At 37.4% G+C, this 21,118-nt stretch overlaps 1 protein-coding gene across 1 annotated transcript in view; it reads left to right on the forward strand.

The window, feature by feature from the left end:
• WDR64 (WD repeat domain 64) overlaps positions 1-21,118 on the forward strand; it is a 74,820-nt gene that overhangs the window by 2,346 nt on the left and 51,356 nt on the right. Inside the window, exons 2-7 of the mRNA XM_042796183.1 lie at positions 4,553-4,673; positions 6,675-6,924; positions 7,635-7,765; positions 14,022-14,121; positions 14,628-14,731; positions 18,044-18,073. Of these exons, the coding sequence (XP_042652117.1) occupies positions 6,777-6,924; positions 7,635-7,765; positions 14,022-14,121; positions 14,628-14,731; positions 18,044-18,073 (513 nt within the window). The 5' untranslated portion in view covers positions 4,553-4,673; positions 6,675-6,776. The remainder of the gene's footprint in view (positions 1-4,552; positions 4,674-6,674; positions 6,925-7,634; positions 7,766-14,021; positions 14,122-14,627; positions 14,732-18,043; positions 18,074-21,118) is intronic.

A 21,118-nucleotide genomic window follows, 5' to 3' on the forward strand; every position in this document is an offset into this window, starting at 1 on the left:
TATTTTGAATTTCTAGAAAACATGAGAAGGAGAACCCATAAATTACATTTTACAAAGATCATATCTCAGAATTTCTGGTTTGGGATTTTTCATAGCAAAATTAAATAGATTCATAAATATGCAGTCTCTTCAATGCTTGATTTGATAGTGGTCACATTATTAATACTGTCAAATTGCTAACATTATTCAAGTGAGACTGAATACTTCATGAGCAGAGTTCCATTCGTCTTCCATGCAGTGTCACTATTCATATGAGGCACAACAAAAAGAAATGCTGTGTTACTGTATCATCAGGTCAAAGGCAAAGCTGGAAACGGAACCCTGACTCCTAATTCTGGTCCAGCATCTGTTTTACCTAACACAGTCTAGAGCCAATGCTGCTATGGTTTTAGTAATCAAAGTAATTCATTAGCCAATCCTTTTCTAACTCTTCTTGCAATTAAAAAGCTGAAACATTTAAGAAACCCAGATGTCTGCTTTGCAGTGCTTCATGTTTGCGCTATTTTATATTTGGACCAGACCCCGCTCATCAAACATGCATGCATATTAATGGAAATGCTGCAAAAGGATTTTACCTTTACTTTTAAAGTTGCATTAAGGGAGAAACCACAGCCCAGTGTTTGCATTTCTGGAAGTGTATGTGTGTGGCTTACTGTAAGTGTGTCTCAACTCAAAGTACTAAATATATATATGTAGCTGAGCTCATGGAATTAAAACAGTACAAGAAGAATCTGGAATACAAGGTCCCCAGTCCTGTACTATAAAAACAGTCCTTAAAACTTCCAAGGACTTCCTAGATCACTTTTGCAACAGTCTTTTTAATGTAGTGCCTGTTATGCACTATTTACATGGGATGGAAGAATGCATTGGCTGTAAATTTTCAGGTGGCTGACACGTATGTGTGTGTAAATTATATGCTTACATATGTATAAGAAAAACCTTAAAAACCAGCCTTTGAAATAATAATTCACAACTAGAAAGTCTGCAGATGTCTGTGACTGTCTTCAGAAGTTCCCTGCGTTTGCTGTATTTAGTAATTTGAAATCTTTCAGGACATCAGAGCATCGAATATCACTCACATATTAGAGCTGAAGAATCTGAAGCAGAGTAAATAAAGTGCCAAAGTTTCTGCTACTCTCTAACATTGTGTAGAAATACAAATCGCAGACCATGACTCACAGTTCTAACTATACCATCAAAAATGTCAGGGCTTTTGCAGTGAGAACATGGTGGGGTGGAAGAAAAAGTATTATAAGGTATTCAGGAAACCTATTTCATTTCCCATTTGTTCATTCACTTATATGTTGCCTTCACTCATTTTCTCTTATCTTCTGCTAGCATGCCTTTCAAGTCACAGTCTCTTTCCCATCTTTCCTGACAAGCAGGGAGTGAGCAGAAGAGAAGCTTTTGTCCATACTCAGTTGTTTCAGGAATCAGATGGTGCTGGGGTTTTGCTGCCTGTTTTGAACCTTGTAAAACTTATTATTTCAAAGAGTGTGGTAGACAGCCAGACTGCAGTCCTCTGAAAGAAAACAAAACCAAACACCACACACACACACACACACATATACAACTCTGGCTTTTTAATTTGGATTTTTACAGTCTTTTCCTAGCATTTGTTTTCTTACACGTTCTCCTTGCTCTTCTTTAGCCTTAAAGGCAGATGAAAGACAAGTGATTGACTGTATCTATATATAGCTGCACTGTGCATCTATAGAGTAAGGGAGAGTTTATGGACAGAAGAAACCTTTCATCTGTTCCCAACCACTTGGCATTAAAATAAGGCTTTTAATGTAGATTGACATCTGTTGATAATGCAATATGTAAGGAAAAAGATGCACAAGACTAATGGTAAAAGTTCAAAATTAGGACTTGATCTTGCAGAATTTGTAATCCTAGCTATATTATCTAGTCCACATTGGGATGTGAACTTTAAATCATAAAGTAGGCTAAGTGGAAAATTTGCAAGAATCTGAAAATATTCAAGAGGAGAGTTGGGAGGTTTGACTTCTGAATAAACATTAACTTTACCATATTCCATATCCAGTGCTTTCCACGGTATCAGTAAGGGAGACAGGACAGAAAATGCTTTTAATTCAGTTAATGTTACTGTAGACTTACTAATGTAAGGACTTCCTGTTACTCATCAATTTAATATTGAATTTCCCTGTTAGACTTTACTTATCTTCTAATGCAGTTCTTATCTTCTCTACTTTTGTATGCCAGTCCCCTGAGCCATCACATCTTATTTTAAATTTGTACTATACATTTTTTTGAGTTTAAACATTGAAGACAACGGAATCAGCTGGTACTGAAAGCAATGGTTCCTTATTTGGTGTTCTGTGTATTTTCGTTATGCTATATCACATGAAGTTGCTTTATGGGTTGTTGCAAGAGAACAAAACATAACTTTATGTTCTTAACCTTTCCATTCCAAGGATGGATGTTAATATCTTTTATAAACCTTAAACCGCTGTTATTGATTAGGAAATGAGAATATAGCCTGATGTCATGCAAGCTTAGATGACACAGACCAGAAAAATTAATCAAGAAACACTGCATAGCAAAGATTCAGCTGGAACAGTATATCATATACACCATAAGTCTGACCAAGACAAAGTATCTGACCCACCACTGGTACTTTGACACACAAAGGAGACAATTTCCTGGAACTAGCTGTTGGAACCAGCAAAAATGCGTCCTCAAGCTATGTCTTCCTCTTCCAGGAGTCAGTGCTGCTCTTCTATGCCAAACTCTTCCTTATTCTAATCAAAAGACATACTCATTGCTGTAGAGCAGGAGCATCCAGAAACTTTTGTGCTCTTCCCAGTGGAAATGATAGAACTTCAAGCAGTTGGACTGCTTGTGTTACGTAGCATATCTTGAAACACCACTTTCCCTGAAGAACTAGCTATTTCATGAAGAGATGCTTACAGGCATTATTTTTAGTAACTTTGTTTAATACCAAATTTTTGTCTTCCCTGCGTATTTAAAAAATGTTGTTCAGCTGATTTTCCCAAGTATCTGTGAAGAATATGATCTTTATCTGTTTTTTTGAAGAAGTGATGTTGATATTCTTGAAACATGCTTGACTGATATCAATCCTTTAGATAGTCACAAAGAGATATAAATTACAATTTCTCCTTTGATTTCAACTACAGAATCTCCACAGAGCAGAGACTCCATGCACAGCGGTTCAAGAAAGCTTTGACCAACGAGCCTGTCATCAGCCTTGGGCGAAGTAATAGAAAGATGTTTCGGGGATCAATAGCTAAAGAATAATACAAACAAATTGATCAACATGATCTAATGAAAAGAGAGTTTAACAAATAGACTGAAATTAATTATTTGACCAGAGTACCAATTTGCTTATTATGGTATAGCACAGCAACATGGGATCAGCATTCTTTAAAGATACTGAAGAGATGAAAAGTGTGGAAAAGAATCAAAAACATTATTTTGAGGCCTGAAGAAAATTGTTGCAGTAGAAGGCAGAGTTCAATCTGCTTTAGTTAACAAGAGTAAAAAAAATGGAGAAGTAACTGAGGTACAATTGAGGTACACCCTAGTAGGAGAATACACCAACTATAAATCAGTGAAGACATTCCAACAACTGCTGAATAGAAGCTGAAGCCACACAAATTAAAATAGGAGCCTTAAATTTTAACAATGTGAGCAATTAACCTTTGTAACAAACTTGATGGATTCTCCATCTCTTAGTGTCTACAGATTAAAACTTGGTACCTTTCCGCAAGTTATGCTTTAGAACAAAGTTGTTGGGCTCATTATATTGATAAATGGCTGATATTTAATGATCTGTAACATAGAGGAGGTGAAAGTAGAAGATCTCAAGGTCCCTTTTGGATTTAAAATTTATGTATTCATGATGACTCTGTTAAATTTGGGAGCAAGGACACTAATGAGGGTCAAAGGAGATATTTTACCCTGCCTGTTCTAGTTGGATTTTCTAATCCAAAATTTAATCATCTGCTTAATAAAGCATTAATGTCTGCACTGGAATAAAAACAAAAATAATCTAGGATTTTGTAAGTTACCTTGGTGAGGGGAATAAAAAAAAGGGACAACGACTTTTCTCATGCTTTCTTCATAAGCTTCATCTTTTTTTGAACAGCAGAAGGTGACAGCCTCTAGTCATTATCATCGATGTGCTTCTCTGAAGTACTTTAGAATTTTGTTGATCACAGAAATATGTGATTGAGTTAATGAATGTGAATTAATGACTTCACTAACTGGATGATCAGTGAACAAATGTAAATGTATGTTTGCTTTGGCATAGCTAATGCCATGAACAGTTTTATTCACCTATTACAGTTCAGTAATATTTATTATGCCGATAACATTCATGTAAATGTGCAGCAGACGTGGGAGGAGTGTGATAAACGGAAAGGTGCCAGAATTTAATGTCAGCATAATGTAGTGATAGAAAAGGAACCACAGATATCTCACACATAAAATACAACAGTAATTTATAAGGATTAATAATGCTTTAAATGAACTAATTCAGGGTTAGGATGTTGTTCCTGTTTTACAGGTAGATTTTAGCAACCTGGTAAGGTTACCAAGAAACCAGAAACAGCAGAGCCAAGACAAGTACACAGTTGTTCTGACTTCACAGTAGAACACACTACCTCACGTGGCAGTGTCAAAAAATGGTAAGCCTTTACAATATGCAAAATGTTATCAAGCATAAGGGGTCAGATTTAGTAAAGGGTTGTAGGAACTGTAAGTTGATCATCTGAGGTGTAGCACAGTATCCAGAACTCTAAGCGAGATAACTAGCTTCCATATGCAGAGAATCTGTGATCATAACATGATCCAAAGTAATTAACATTTTGATTACTGATTTTTTTAACTGCCTGTATAGTCTATAGAAGACTACTAATAATCACAGGTGCAAATCCTGAAACTTCTTTTTCAAGCACCTGGTTTTTTAGGTAAATGCTTCTTTCTTCTTAAAATTCACTGCAATGAACCATTCTTTGAAGACAGCTTTTTACATCATTCATTTCCAAAGAATTAATGAAGCTTTATTCTTTAGAATATTCCCACAAGAACTTGTACTTGCCCATTCTTCAGTAGTCACTGTGTCACTCATTCAGGGGATAGTTTTGGATTTAATTCTCTTTCAGCTAGAAGAAAAATAAATTCACTTTTATACCATGCCAGTAGGATAGCTTCGGGTTCCACTATTCAGTAAAGAATTTAAGATGTAGCAGGATAGAACGATAACACACATATAACACAGAGACTGATGCTCTTGCAGGGAAAAAATTATGCCTGATCTCAAGACATCGGGTAGCATATGAAACAGTTTTGATTAGTTAGTAAGTGCTCTGGGTTGCCACTTTCAGAAGAAAGTGGTAGCTGCAGTTCTGGTTTCTGAATAGCCCCACCCCACTTTTTTTTTAAAATATGCCCTGAGAACAAAAACTAGAAAGGTCCTTGGTGTATGTTGGTATAGAAGTACTATGATTTTAAGATCTTGACTGAGGTTAGGTGCAAGTTAAATGCAGACCTTTTTCAAAGCAGTATTCATTTAAGACATATAGCTGAGCTTTGGGCAGGCATGTGTTAAGAGCCAACACTTAGTTTCGGGGCTCCTAAGTTCTATGTTAGGAGAAAGAAAGAAACAGTAACTCGACTGGAAGACAAATAAAGGGAGTTTGAATGGTTGTAAGAGCTTAAGGGGGAGGCAAGGGACAGCTGAAAATAACTAAAGCTCCACTACTCCATAATTTGATTTCTTGAAATCTCAGTGATTTATGCAACTTAAAAAAATGTTTCTGCAGGGTAATTTGGTTTCTAGGTTGGATGTTCTAGTTCACTGAGTAGGAATTTTGAATATAAGTAAAGAGGACAACAAGGCATATATTCAAGAAATGGAGAGAGATTTACTAAGGAAGCAAACATTCAATGTTGCTTCCAAGGACTAACCGTCAAAGGTCTTTTTGGATTGAATTGGATGTCCTTGGCCTCTTCGTGCTAAGTGAGTAATGAATCATAACATCTCTGGTAAACTGATCTTATTGCTACTGTAAAACCAGGCATCCCCACCTAGACTGAGATCCCTGGCTGAGCCTTGCAGCAGTAGCACATGAATATCATCAGGCTGGTCTCAGTTCTCCTGTCACAGAGCAAATATAAACAGCGAATTTCCTCTGTCATTCTTCACCAAATGATGTGTGGATCCAAGGGAATCCACAATTGCAGCTGTTCCTAACTCTGTTAGTTGGTGTGCAGCCTTTGTCAGAAGATTTGGAAATAATCCAAAGCGTAAGAAGACAATGTGAAATTTAGAGATAACTAGTATAATCTTCCTTACTCCTCAGTCAGTACAACAATCTGAAAGATATGATAAACTTGTAACGGCTAGTCTCAAAGATATATTCTTACTGGAGAATGTGATCTCATATTGCCAAAGCGGTGCCAGGTGTAGCAGAATCGAACCCTGATGATACCCTGTCTAGCTCTGGAAGTGAGAAAGTTCATGCCAGTTCGACCACCAATTGCTCCTGGTTCATGTCCTAGGGCTGCTCAGCAAGTAGGATTCTATGATGTAATGGGAGGTTGTGACATCAACATTCCACTGCTATGTTTGCCAGCTTGAGATGCTAAGCCAGAGTCACCTCTTTTTTGCTTTATCTGTCATGCAGCTGCATCTCATATGAATTCGTAGGAGTTTAAGGAGGAAAACAAGGCTTGTCCGAGGCTGTAAGAAGACTTCTCCGTCTTACCTTGTCCTCTGTTAATAAAAGATGTCTGAAAAGTATTGTTACGATGAGAGTTGCTCTGCTCTTCAATTGCTGGATTTCAAGAATGCTTTGAAGCAGTTCCAAAAGCTAGTTGAAAAAACGGTAACCCAGAAGAAAAAGGAGAGACTAGGCTTGTATATTAAAGATGATGGTAAGAGATACTTTTTCTGGTGGAAAAGTGTAATTTCATATGGAGAGGTGTCATAGAGACAAGACTATAAAAAAGACCTGAAATTAATGTTCAAACTGTGATTTCTTGATTTTTACAGGAATAGGCAAATTGCACTATGAGACTGCTTTTCTTCTCCTGCTAGGACTCCTGGTCAAATTACAGTGCTGTGGTGATTGCTCACAAAGTATAATTGGTGGTGCTGCTACATATACAAGTTATGTGGTGTTTCTAGTGATCTGCAAAAGCACAAACCCAATGAATTATGTAAATCCAGTTGCTTGATTGTAAATAATGAGGGCAAAGTTTTGCTTTTCTCAATGCAAGCAGCCACTGTTGCATGAAAGGATAAACTTTATCCCAGACACCATTCAAGTTCAGATGAACAAACCAGAATTGTGATATGAAAATAAGGGAAGAAAGAAGAGAGGAGAATTTTTCACCTATTCTTTTACCTATCTGTTTCCTGTCATGCATTGCAAATCAGATGGTTTTGAAAAGACAGAACAATAAGACTGAACTTTTTTTTTTTTTTTTGCAAAATGCTTAAGTGAATACAGTGTGAGGAACTAGAACTTGCATGCTATTGATATTGAAGGGGAAATAAGAAAAAAACAGGAGGTAGAGAGGATAAGGAAAGAAGCTGTAGCTTGCCGATTTTTAACTCTGTGGATATTGTTCCTCCCATACAGATGAGATAGACTATGACAAGTTTTATAAAACCACTCAAACACTTTTTGGTCCAGAAGTCAAGGATCATGATGTGAAGGCCTTTTTCAGGAAGATTACCAACAACCTTGATCCAAGGACAGAATGGTGTGAGGTAAGGATTTCTAAAACTTTATTAAATATAAACAACTAATTAGAATCTTAAAAGGTAACAGTATTTAGCTGTTGTTCATGAGTCTGTTGTTCATGAACTCCATGGCATAATGGGTCACTCTCATGTTGTTACACATCCTGTCTGCCATTTGTTTCCTAAAAAAAAATATAAATATTTGGAAAACAGGCATGCCTTTAAAACTAGAAAATTTGATAAGATTTATTGTTTTAGTTGATCTAGGCAAAAACTCAATTGAAGAACTGGCTTAGAGTAACTTACTTGTTGCTGTTATCCTATTCAGGAAGTGATGTTTAATTTTACTAAGTTGAGAAAGAAAGAGGCTCCATGTTTCGCTTGATAATAAAGAATTTAGAAACTTACATGTTTCCATTTGTTGATTAAATACAAGTTTCCAGGGAAGACATATGAAGATAGGAGACTAAAATCTGTCTTTGGAATTTCTTGTGTGAAATTTGAGTGATGATATCCATCCTGGTATGTGCCTTGAGAGCTGAAGGAGTTTGTAATATTATAAGAATTCAGCTCTTTCTAGCTTGTGTTATTCTGTGCCCTATGCTATTATACTTTTAGTTTAAGTAAGAAAAATCCTGTGGTCCTAGTGCCAAAATCTGGAATGTGAAGATTGAGCATCAGATCAGTATTCAGTGTAAATCAAAGTTGTTAATATGAAAATAATCCCTAGAGGCATCCCTAACCTATTTCACTAGAGTGAAGAGTAGTTCTAAAGGAAGGTCTAAAGGGAGTCTCCAGTACCTAAAGGGGTTTTTTATTTCTTTTCTATTGTGGGGATAAAAAATCAACATAGGATAACTGGAAATTCATCCAATGGAAGTGATAATTCAGTTATGAAATAGACAAAGATCAGACTATTGGTATCAGCTTCAATCTGACATTGATTTCTTTACCTTGACATGGCTTTATCCAGCACAGTTTGAAATATAATACCGCATTGAAAAGTTGCAGTGAATTTCTCACTTTTTTGTTTTCTTTCTGTTTAGTGGGAAATCTGATGGTGATATCTATTACAAGCTTATGGAACATAAAGCTAAGCTCCGTTCAGGACAGAAGCATAATATTTGTTTTATGGGTAGTCTGGGTCTAGAGAAAGAGATGAAAGCTGAGTTAAAAAATCTGCTGACTCCTGGAGTTCTCTAGATTTAGCCTACACTGAAACAGAATAATCATTGCATTGACCATTTGGTTGTTGCCTAAGCTAAATTTACATCAACCATAACTTCATAACTTCAGCATCAGCTTTTGATCTAATGTAATTGTGGTAACATCCTATCGGTAAAGATTGGATCAAATCAGATATTTCCAGGCTGATTTGAATGAGTTCTAATAAAACAAAATGGGATTGGTTTGTATCCTACATATTACATGGTGGCAGTGCTTTTAAATTTTGTTTCTCTGACAAACTCCACAGTTTCAAAATGGTTCAGGTAATCCTGGAGGGTTACTAATGTCAGGAATGAAGCCAGTGTTCTTTGTTCTTCTAACTATGCCGCAGGCTTATAAGTGTAGCTGCACTACAGCTCTAAAGTCTCCACATCTCTTTTTCACCTCTAGACATTCAAAGATGTACACATTTACTTACTGGTAAGGATCATAGACTCTTTTTTTTCTTCCACCCATATCTGTAGCTCTTCCTCTTCTTAATTTTTTTTAAAGTTAGCTCTATTTAACACCTGACCAGCCTAAGTCCCACTTACTTTTCTTATCTTCCTTAGCCTTTTCATTCCTTTTAAGTGAAACTTAACTTTTTCTGGAATATGTAAAAAAAAAAAAAAAAAAAAAAAAAAGAAAAATCAAATCTGCTCCTTTACATGCTTGAAATGGTAATTGGCCTTTTAAGACTGGAAAGTATTCTGGATATTCTAGCTGAGAGCAGCTGTTGCTTGAGAGAGATGGCGAAAGAGGCAGACATACCTCCCTTACCTGATACATTCATTCTTATAATGTTCATCAGCCTAATGGTTATATTAGACAAATCACATTTATAAACTACAACAGAGGGTATCATTAATTACCCCCTGTGAACAATGTAAGTAGCCTTTATCTTGCTTCAGCTTCCTTTTTATCACTTAATTTTTCAGATGTATAATTGATAACAGTTACCATCATAAATAGCCATTATGGTTTCTGCTGTCTGTGCTCCAGTTTTCTAATTTTTTTTTTTTTCATAAAGGACTGTTACTTCATCCCTGGTATTCTGAGTTCCCCTGCTGCTTTTGGCACTTCTGAGGATGCCCTCAGTCTTGAAAGTCAAGTCACTCTGTTCCTCTGATATTTCTCTTTTATAATCTCTGTCTCTCTCCCCCTCTGATCCCCTTTCTCAGAACTCTATCCCTGACCCTTTGTTCCTCTCTTCCTACTCTCAGAGATCTAATTTTTTCAAATTCACCTCTATATATCTGGCCTCTCTTTAGCTTGACAAAATCTTCCAGATATATTTCCATGACCTAAAAGATCATGGCCTTGTGTGAATGTTCCTATTTCTTTATCTTCCTGATTCTTCTCTTTTTCAAGTACCGTCATGTTCAAGGGTTTTCTAAGTTTCCAGCAGTCTCCACAACAGTATATCCATACTCAAAGGACACTTTTTTATTAAAAAAAAATTCAAGTAATTTTAAATCTTCTCTTTAGTTATATTAGGATCTACTCTTAGTCATTTGCTGGCTTCAAAATGTAAAAGATCCTGGACAATCTAGCAGCTATCATTTATCAATGACTTGGGAAACTGACCTCTGCATCTCTTTCTTGGATATAGTTGGCACTTTGAAAGCTCTGTTTTTTCATTGGAAAATATCTGAAAGATGTGTAAATTGCATTTTGCTTCATCTTGTATGCTCTTTGTCAACCTCTGGTAGACAAGATGGGGTGTGGTTTGTTGGGATCCCCTGTCTCCATGTTCGAGTCAGCAGAAGCCATGTATGCAGCTGTAAGGCACTTCTAAGATCCCCTTTCTTTGGGCAGTGTTCTGCCTGCTGGGCAGAAGCAAAAGATCAGATGTAGCATCACTTCATGTCTACAGGAAGCATGACAAGACTCAGGTGTCTCCCTGAGAGCTTCCACCTCTGTTGCCTTTAGGGCAGCTACTGGCCTAGCCCAACCACTGCATCCAGCATCCTGCCAGGACTCAGGAGCAACCTGATACCAGGTCAATCTATCATTAAAGAAAAAGTCCTCCCACCAAAACCTTAGTCCCCATAAAGGTGAAGGGCCTGTTCTTCACTGCCTGGAAAATAGGTACATATATGTAATAAAGCAAAACGTCACTACTGTCTTCAATAAGGGCAAGAAAAAGGCTCCGTAGAAGTACAAGACAACTAGCCTCGCCTTGATTCTTGGTGAAGCTGATGGAGCAACTAATTCTGGAAACCGTTTCCAAACAAATGTAGGACAGGAAGGTGATCAGGAGTAGTCAGCATGGATTTACCAAGGAGCAATCAAAGAAATCATCTATCCACTGATAGGATTCTACAATGAAGTGGCTAGCTTGGTGGGTAAGGGTAGAGCAGTGGATGTTGTTTACATTGACTTTAGTAAGGTTTTTGACATTGTCTCCCATAATGTACCTGTAGACCTGCTGACAAAGTATGGGTTAAATAAGTGTTCAGTGAAGTAGAAAGAATACTGGCTTAACCCCTCAGTGATAAAAAACCCAGTTGAAGGCAAATCACTTGTGGCATATGCCAGGCAAGGGTTGATACCAGAGCCAATACTTTTTAACTTCTTCATTAATGTAGTGGACAATGGGAGAGAGCGTACCCTCAGCAAATTTGCAAACACAAAACTGGAAAGAGTGGCTGATACACTGGAGGGTTGTGCTGCTGCCATTCAGAGGGACCTCAACAGACTGGAGAAATGGACTGCTAGGAAGCTCATGAGATTAAACAAGGGAGGTGCGAAGTCCTGCACCTGGGGAGGAATAAACCCATGCACCAGTGTACACTGATGACAGACTAGCTGAGAAGCAGCTCTGCACAAAAGACCTCTGCTCCTTTGAACATGAGCCAGCAATGTACCCTTGTAGCAAAGAAGGCCAACAGCATCCTAGGCTGGTTTAGGAAAAGGATTGACAGCAGGTCAGATGTGGTGATTCTTACTCTTTATTCAGGTCTTGAGAGACCACACTTGGAGTACAGTGTCCAGATCTGAGCTCCCCGGTACAAGAGAGATATGGAGCTTCTGGAACGAGTCCAGTGAAGGGCTATGAAGATGATTAAGGGGCTGGAGCACCTCTCATATGAGGAAAGGTTGGGAGAGCTGAGACTGTTTAGTCTGGAGAAAACTCTTAACAGTGTGTAAATACCTAACACAGAGAGAATGAAGAGAGAAACAGACTCTTCTCCACAGTGCCCATTGACAGGACAGGGCGTACAGGACTCTGGGCAACCTGATCTAGCTGAAAAAATCCCTGCTGATTGTAGGGGGATTGGACTAAATGACCTTTAAAAGGTCCCTTCTAACCCAAACTATTCTATAATGTTCTATGATTCTAGGACAAGAGGCAATGGGCACAAACTGAAACACATGAAATTCCATTTGAACACAAGAAAACACTTTTTTATGATGAGGGTGATCAAACACTGGAACAGGTTGTCCAAAGAGTTTGTGGAGTCTCCATCCTTGGAGATATTCAAAACCCAGCTGGACACAGTCCTGGGCAACTTGGTGCAGCTGACCTCCTTGGACAGGGGAGTTGGACTAAATGATCACAAGAGGTCCTTTTCAACCTCATGGCTTCATGAGTCTCTGATTCTGTAACACTGTCTTTGTGTGTATTATACGTGGAAACCTATTACAAGAATATTCACCGATGATAGCGTAAAGAGTACATCCTTGATTTTGGGGGGAAACACACCATTATAATGTTCTAGCCACACCAATTCTTTCATTACCATTCCATTTAATACTAAACAACTGGGGGGTTTCAGATAAAACTTAAAACAGTGAGAATCAATTGTGAAAATGCTGTAACATGAAAAACAGTCCATATATATGAATTATTAGTATTACCACTTTTTGATTCATGCTGGGTATTGTGAAGATTATGTTATTACAACTTTGCAGAAGGAGCATACTCCTGGAATTTAGGATACTAAATCCTGTATCCTGGTTGGACACAGGATGGAAGGACAAGGTGATATTACAAGAAACTAGAAAGATGAATGTATTATGATAGACAGGCTATAATAGACAGATGGTGTATTGACTGGTGATGTATGATAGATAATAGTTGTGTGCATGGTAAGGAGGGAGCTGTGAAGTGAAAGATGAAGAGTAATGTTGTGTAAGAATGTTTTTTTTTGAAATATGTACATCTGAATCTCTCGAAGAAGTATGGGAGTTCTGTTGTTAACATGAAAAATGTTGAACTAGAAAAAAGTACAGAGTTTTGTCTTCCATCCAAAGGGGCATTGCTCTTAGAACTCATGAAAGAGAGTATATATGATGTCCATAATATGAGACAGTTGATTAAAAAAGCTGTGCAGCTGAGTGGGGCTGAATTAATTTCCTGAGGAAATGACTAACCTACTCTTGGGTACAGAGCTTGAGGTTTGGAGAGCATTTCAGCTGAAGTATTGTCACACTCTGGAACAGAAATGAGCTACTTACCTGAATATCCTGTGTAGTGATCTCCATCATGATCAGTGCAAATGGAACATTGCCAAGCTTAGGGAGATGGCTGAAGAAGACTTTTAAAAAATAGACTTTATATTCAGGTTTTTTCAGGCAAATGGGAATCTGCATATCTTTATGGAAAAGCTCTTGTTCTGTGTAGGCTAAACCACTATGCTACATTGAATCTTTCTGTTTATAAATATAGAGGTCTGTTTTGTCTGCCTTTTCCTGTCAGCCAGGTCTAGCTGAGGAAGCACAGGTAGGTAAAACTGGAAAAAGGAAATTAAAGATGACTGTTTACAAACAAAAATAATTACAGGGCAAAGCTGTAGTAACAGCTTTATCAATTAGTTGGTTTTTATTCCTAAAAGCCCTGCATATGCTGGCTTCTTTCCAAACATTGAAGAAAGATTGTACCCAAGTAGCAGATCTCAGCAATCTAAAGTTATGTTGACAGCTAGTTAAAGCAAATAACACTTGGAAACTTATTCAAAGAATATTAAATGATAAAATGTGAGATAAATATTTGACTTTATAAATATAAACATATATTACAGAAGTAGTTTTGTTACAAATTTCTTGTTTTGTTGTATTTTGTTTTCTTTAGATTTTTGGCTACTTCATAGGAGAAAGTGGTGCTGTTTCTTCCCAGCTGAAAGAAAACATGGTTTTCCTTGTATCTGAAAAAGAGCGTGTTACTCATGCAGGTGACATACTTCATCTTGTACCCAAAACTAATTTTTTTTTAATGCCATGTGTTGTACACTTTATTGAAAGTATAGTGATAAGATCACATGTCTGTGCTTATTATTCACGCTGCTCTTTCTTCTTATGTGTTCCAGAATATATGTTTTTTTTACAAAACTCATTGCATCTGAACAGTCCACTGCTGCTTTGCCCAGTTCTCCGTTTTCCTAACTTATTTTGAAATTATGGATTTGTCTGACTCAGATTATTTATACCGTTATTCTTTGCTTTTATTTTTTAAAATAATGTAGAAAGAACTAGCACATCCATAATGCATTTATGATATTTAAAAATGCAACATGATTATTTAAATCAAGTATAGGATAATCTACAATATAATGCATTTCTGCCTTGCAGTTAGTACTAATATGCATTTCAGGAAGAGAAAATGTTGTTGATATTATGGTTCTACTTGTTTAGATTTTCTGTGTCTGTAAAATGAAGAGTAATATTTTGTCATTGACAGTTGTCAAGACAAAAGATGTGATTAAGGACATAGTGAAGGTGCCCCACCTGGATTTCACAGTAACATCCTCTCAGAAAGGAGTGCTAACTGTTTTTAACAACCAGGTAATTCTGACTCAAACTTTTTTATTATTGCATTAGGTGATACATGCAGGAACTGAGTGAACTGTGATCTAGCATACAAACTAACCCATAAAAGAAAGCTATAAAACTTTTTAAATTAAAGTTAGCTTTTTCTATATTTTTAGGTACAGTTGGAAATATACAGTTATTTTCAATTATAAATCTACTGAACAGTCCAAAGAAGTTGACAGAAAGTAGAGATGGCTAATAAAAGATATTCTTAACAGAAGTTAGTTTAATAGAAAATAATATGCACTTATTTTTAGGAAAAGTTTCCCTTAATAGGAAATATGCTATTGGAATTAACTTTTGCACATACAGTGGAAACCAGAGAATTAACTATTTTCTACAGTTACTGAGAATAGAATGGATAGAAACATTTATCAATTGTTTGCAAAGAAAAGTTATTCAATACAGCAACATCTAGAAGCTTGAAAGTCTTGAATTTTCTGCCAGTCTGCATGACACTGCTTCACAGTTCAGCAAACCGTAAGGAGATCTGTACCATTTTAAGTAGAAGTTCAAGCTCAAGATGCTGGTGAAGTAGAATTTGTAAATGAGTCTCCCAGATGATTTTATAACTATTTAGAGGCATGCACTTCTAGATGCTATGAGGTACATCACACATCTATGCTCACCGGCACTTTACATTTGTACAATTTCAATACAACTAGTTTATTAAAAATTGTTTCAGACAATGAAGTAAAGCTTTAAAGCAGCACTAATGCTTTCTAGGGGTTTTAGCTAATTAGTGCATAATGCTTATGACAGGAACATGTAAAGCAACAAAGGACTCCCGTGGATGATTAAAAAACAAAACAGTACTGCAGTTTTGCTAAATACTGAAATAATTTATTTGAAAGCCTAGTTCTCTATCCTCCAGAGCATTATCCCTCTTACGTACCTACAAAAAATAATTTCACAAAGTATAATGTTAAAAACAACTCTCTTCCCCATCCCCTACTTCCCCATGCTATTTTCAAGTTGAAATGCTGCTTCTTCGTAGACTGGACTGATGTCACTCTGACATCGGTGACTGCAGTGTAAATAATTATACACCCAGCTGTTTAACACAGTAAATTAGAGACCTCAAACCCCAGTTATAAAACTGTGTGTTGTGAAAATGACTAAGGTGTTACGACAGCTATCATTTACTCATGATGTGATCTCTGATCTCAGCTGACCTGAGCAAATGACTTTTGACTTCATTAGAATTGCTCTGATATATCTTGATGCAAGCAAGAGCAAACTCTAGTTCTTTAGCATTGCAGTCATTTGAGTCCTGTTGCTAGAATATGACTTCATATCACAAAGGCAAATACAGAGTTGGCAACTCTTGCATCATTCTTCTTCTCTCAAAGACCAAGGATTTAAAGAGACCTGACCTTAAAATCTCAGGTAGAGAGTTGTTTTGTCTAGCTTGGCTTTGCAGCATGTTGATAAGGGAATATGAAGATGCTTGCGCTGAAGATGCTCTTTGGTGGGACTTGTGCTCTGGGTGGAGGGGCCAAAATATGAGCTCGAGCAGTGCATTGATGAATAGACAGAGAGGCTTATTTATGTATGATTGTTCCATTTTTAGGATTATTAAACATATGATGTTCTTGGATGTACATATATCCCACAGAAGTCAGTGTGTTCCATGTACATGAAAAAATAATACTTGGTCAGATATAAATAATGAACCTAATATAATATGAATTTTAACTGTGCCACTTCTGGGGCATTTGACTGGTAAGAAACATGCATGTGGAGGCAGAGACAGGACCATATTCTGTTAATTCACCCTGGGGTAAATTGATGTCCAGTGCAACCAAGTTTTCCACAAGATCAGCTCAGTATTACTCTCTTTGCTATTCAAAAAGCAAATATAACTTGACAATTTCCTTAATGGGTGTGTTATATCCTTGGAGTCAGTTGACAGTCTAGACAAGAAGTTGTTATTTGATACTGGGTAGAAACTGAGAATAGTTAAAAACTTTTTAAAACCCCTAATTTACAGATAATAATAGGAAAAATAAAGAGGTTACAAACCATATCACTGCTTGTTGATCTCTTAAACTTCAGTTAAATAAGAATTAATCAGATTTTTAATCAGCAAATAGTTAGTGTCAGTCATGTTAGATGGCATTAAGATTGCTTCATTTAGTCTGTATACATCAGGATAGCTTTCAAGATCATCTCCTATTCACCAGTGACAGGCTACCATCATCCGCTATGTAAATTGCTAGTGAATCTAATTATTGTCTAAAAGAGGGCTTGGAGACTTTTGTTAACCCTGGCTGCTGTGATGAGAAATCCCGTGTTCCCTTACATATCTTCAGCTATCAGAAATTGAAGTGAAGGCAAAGAAATGTTCATGTGTAGACCAGCAGGTTCTCAACATGGGTGAGACTGCACCTCGAATACCGTGTTCAGTTTTGGGTCCCTCACTCCAAGAAAGACACTGAGGTGCTGGAGCGTGTCCAGAGAAGGGCAACGGAGCTGGTGAAGGTTCTGGAGAACAAGTCTTATGAGGAGCGGCTGAGGGAACCGGGGTTGTTTAGCCTGGAGAAAAGGAGTCGGAGGGGAGACCCTATCGCTCTCTACAGCTACCTGAAAGGAGGTGGTAGCGAGGTGGGGGTCAGTTTCTTCTCCCAGGGAACAAGTGATAGGGGAAGAAGAAATGGCCTCAAGTTGCACAAGGGGAGGTTTAGATTGGATATTAGGAAAAATGTCCTCACCGAAAGGGTTGTCAAGCACTGGAACGCTTCAGGTTTCAAGTCACATGCTACGCTGTCCACCAGTAGTTACCTTTGCTGAAAGATTTGTAGCAATATGGGTACTCCTATTTGCAGCCTAAAGTGCTACCCTTACCGGCATTTTGCTGGCAGTAGTTAACATGTCATCTGAGCCAGCATTAGCCTGGGTTTTCCTATGGCACATACTAGATCTTAGAGGAGTTGAAGCTGTTCTAACTGTGAAGGACCATTAGAAACACAATTCCATCAGAAGATCAGCTGATCTGTACTCCACGGTAAAAAATGGGTATTTTTTTACTCATTTCAATATCTCAATTTAAAACAAACAAACAAGCCATGAAACAACCGTGAGAGAAAGAGAGGTTTTAAGTTCCTCACTATGTATGGGGGAACAGACAGTAAGTAGGTTAAAGGTCTTTCTCAGATCTTGTGTGAACTGTTTCTGTTGGCTGTTCTGTTCTGCTTGGGATACAGGAGAGCTGGCTGTGTTCAGACGTTTAATTTGATAGCTAACTTGTTATTGTGACAACGTATTTTTGGTTTTTTTTTTCAGATGAGGGTTCTGGCAACTATCACTGTTGAAGTAAGTTCATTTTCCTCTTTCTGTTAAATCATTTTAATTAAAAATCAGCAGGTATTAAAGGGAAATAATTAGAAACTGAGCATTATTCTAGTTCTACTTTCAACATTGAGACTTCTGCATATTTTTTCATAGGGTGCCATAGGTCAAACAGTTTCAGTTTATTCCTTTCAATTATAGAAACAATTAAGTAACTTGATTTCTTTCCTCTGATAAAAAGAAACCTCAGATAAATGTTGCTTTTTCTACCAAATTCTCCTTTACCCATTACCTTTCCAGAATTTTTTTTTCTAAGATCAACATTTCAATTGTCACTTTAAAATTTAAACAAGAAAAGTTATAAGTTCATTAATGAAAAACAGTTCTGCATCTTGCTAAGTAGATTGGCTGGCTACACAGTATATACTTTGAAAGCTCTTTATTACCCTGGGAGTATCACTGCAGATTTTAGGTAATGAGCTTCCTTCAGATGACCTGCAGACAAGAGAACTGTCATCAGTCTTAACAAAGTGGCATGATGCCTTGTCCTAAAAGTCCATGTAGGTATCCTGTGCTAGGGGACAGTGAATTTTGTTGATTATCTCTCGTATATTGTGTATGTTCTAAAATGCAGTAGAAGTACTCCAGACCGCAGGCCCTACTACTCCAAGTCAGGAAGCAGCTCTGGACCTGCATTGCATTTAATTTATTGTGAGGACTAATCCAATCTGTGGAATCAATGCAGAGAGATAAACTGTGGGACCTATTGACTTTTGGAAACTTTGACTAGAATCAGCTTGGATTTCCTCCTACAGCTGCGTTACAGGAGTGAATTTTAGTACTTTGTTTGTAGGAACAACTTTCCAAGTCCAAATATGCAAAGGTGGGATCAGAACAATGTTTGGTGCTTGTCCCCAGAGACACCAAGGGGAAGGAGCTGGAAGAAGCTGGAGTACCAGCCTGATGCTGCAGTGGGCAGCATGTGGCTGCAGGGTTCTTTTCCTCCCTGAACACTAAGCACCAATCTTAGAATGATTCCTCAGTGGATGTGGAGGTCTTTTTGCTGTGGCAGTAGGTCAATACTTGGCAGCCATGGCAGAATTAGGCACCGTTGAAGGACATCTCTGCCATAAAAACTATGAAAGGAAGGTATGTGTAACATAATGGTATCTCTCAGTATCATGGTGCAATACCATAATTGTTAGGATTGTGATTCCAAACAAATACAATACTGGTAGTTTTAGTATCTACCAATAACACTGTTTAGTATTCTGTGAGCACCCACTTCTGTTCGGCACGGCACCAGATCTGTGTGGCCTAGCCTGATCTGCTATCCCTGTTGTTGCATGCCACTCTCCCATCCTTTCTCAGCCGAAATGTTTCCACGTTTCCAGCCTTCCCCAGGGAAAGGAAGAGGTAGGTTAGAAATAGTTTGGATTCCTCCCCTTTGGGATGGAAGATCATTGCTGCTGGGGATCACTGGACTGGTTGGGATCATTACTGCTGAACATGGCAGTCTCTACCATAGGGTGTAAAGTCTTTCAGGGGGAAAATCTTTGGCTTCCCAGGGACATTTAATTGACTGAGGAACTGAGGGTTAGTGAAGAGAAAAGAAAAACTCATGCCCACAACCTTATGAAATCCTTCTGACTCTGTGTCTGACAGATTTAATAGTATTTGGTGATGCCGTGTTATTTTAGTTGTTGTTATATTCACTTTTTTGGTATCAGGATTGTGACATTTTCAGGTGGTCTAGTTAAAAATTAGCCTCTTTGCTTTGTGCTCTGCCTTGTGTTCGGGAATAGGCGATCTTATCTAACATTCTTAAGTGTTTGCACTGAACGGTCCTGTCCTTAGCCAATTTACTTTCTTCTCATCCTTCCTCTAACTACTGCACTGAAAATAGAATCAAAATGGCTATCTCTGGGCTTGAGGTTTCAGAACTTCTTGATGCTTGCAGAACATGATTTAAGCTATTTTGTTCTTAAAATTGAAATTTTATATTCTTATCCCAGATTGCAATGAAATAAAACTCTGGATTTTTTTGAGATAATAAATGCTACTTTGCAGACAGCTGAAATGTATGATGCTATTAAATTTATTAACTTGGGGATTCTCTGATATATCTCTAGAATTGGTTCACGGTTTTTCTATTATAAAGTAGGGTTATTAAAACTGAAGCTTTGAATTTTAATAGCTTTTATCTAAACAATTATTAAAAATCAAAGGACAATATCTTATGTGACTGTGAGTCATCACCCACCATTTATTTATTAAAGGTATGGTGAACTATACTAGTTGAAGACCTCAGCACCAAGTGGTTATAATGTACCACTATGAATAATACCTTATGATTAATTTCTGAATAGCTAAAAAGAGAAAGCTGCCTTTGCCTTGCAGGGCTTACATTTCTCTTTTTTGGACCAGCAGAAATAACAGCCCATTCTTTTCTCACTACAGTTATTATGCCATTTTCATTTGTTTAACATCATCATAGGTACTGGCATTAGTTAATTGACCAAGCTATATATTTGTATGCTTCTTTGTGCAAATGAAATAAGGTACTGAATTCAAAAACAAGTTATCAGACTCCAAACTTTCCATCTGTTGATAAACAATGATGTGTATAGAGGGTGGCTAACAAATTGCAGAACAATCCTTAGGTTCCTTTACCTTCTTCCATTCATTGTTCTCATTCTTAAGGTGTTTCAGAACAGACTTACTCCACAGAGCGACAGAGGTCGTGGCCCTGAGGATAGTGAGCTAGAAAGGCTGAGAAACGCAGTCATTCTAGAAATAAAACCAAGTGGACTGCAGCCATTAGAACTTTCCCAGCATCATGATGTTATAAATGGAACATGAACTATGAGTACAGATCATATACTGTTTTGTTCCAGGGATGTTAGGGAGAACATGTCACTTCAAGAAAACCTGATCTCATTTCTTGATGGGATTGTGTGACTGAGTGAAAAGAATAGAGGCATAAATATAATACGCTTAAAACTCTGTTCAGTATTTGACTTAGTACCATATGAATTTCTGTTTAAAATGTATGATCACTGAAAAAAA

Source organism: Tyto alba, unplaced genomic scaffold, assembly GCF_018691265.1.
Source record: "Tyto alba isolate M040663 unplaced genomic scaffold, T.alba_DEE_v4.0 Super-Scaffold_22, whole genome shotgun sequence".
In the NCBI taxonomy this organism is placed as follows: domain Eukaryota; kingdom Metazoa; phylum Chordata; class Aves; order Strigiformes; family Tytonidae; genus Tyto; species Tyto alba.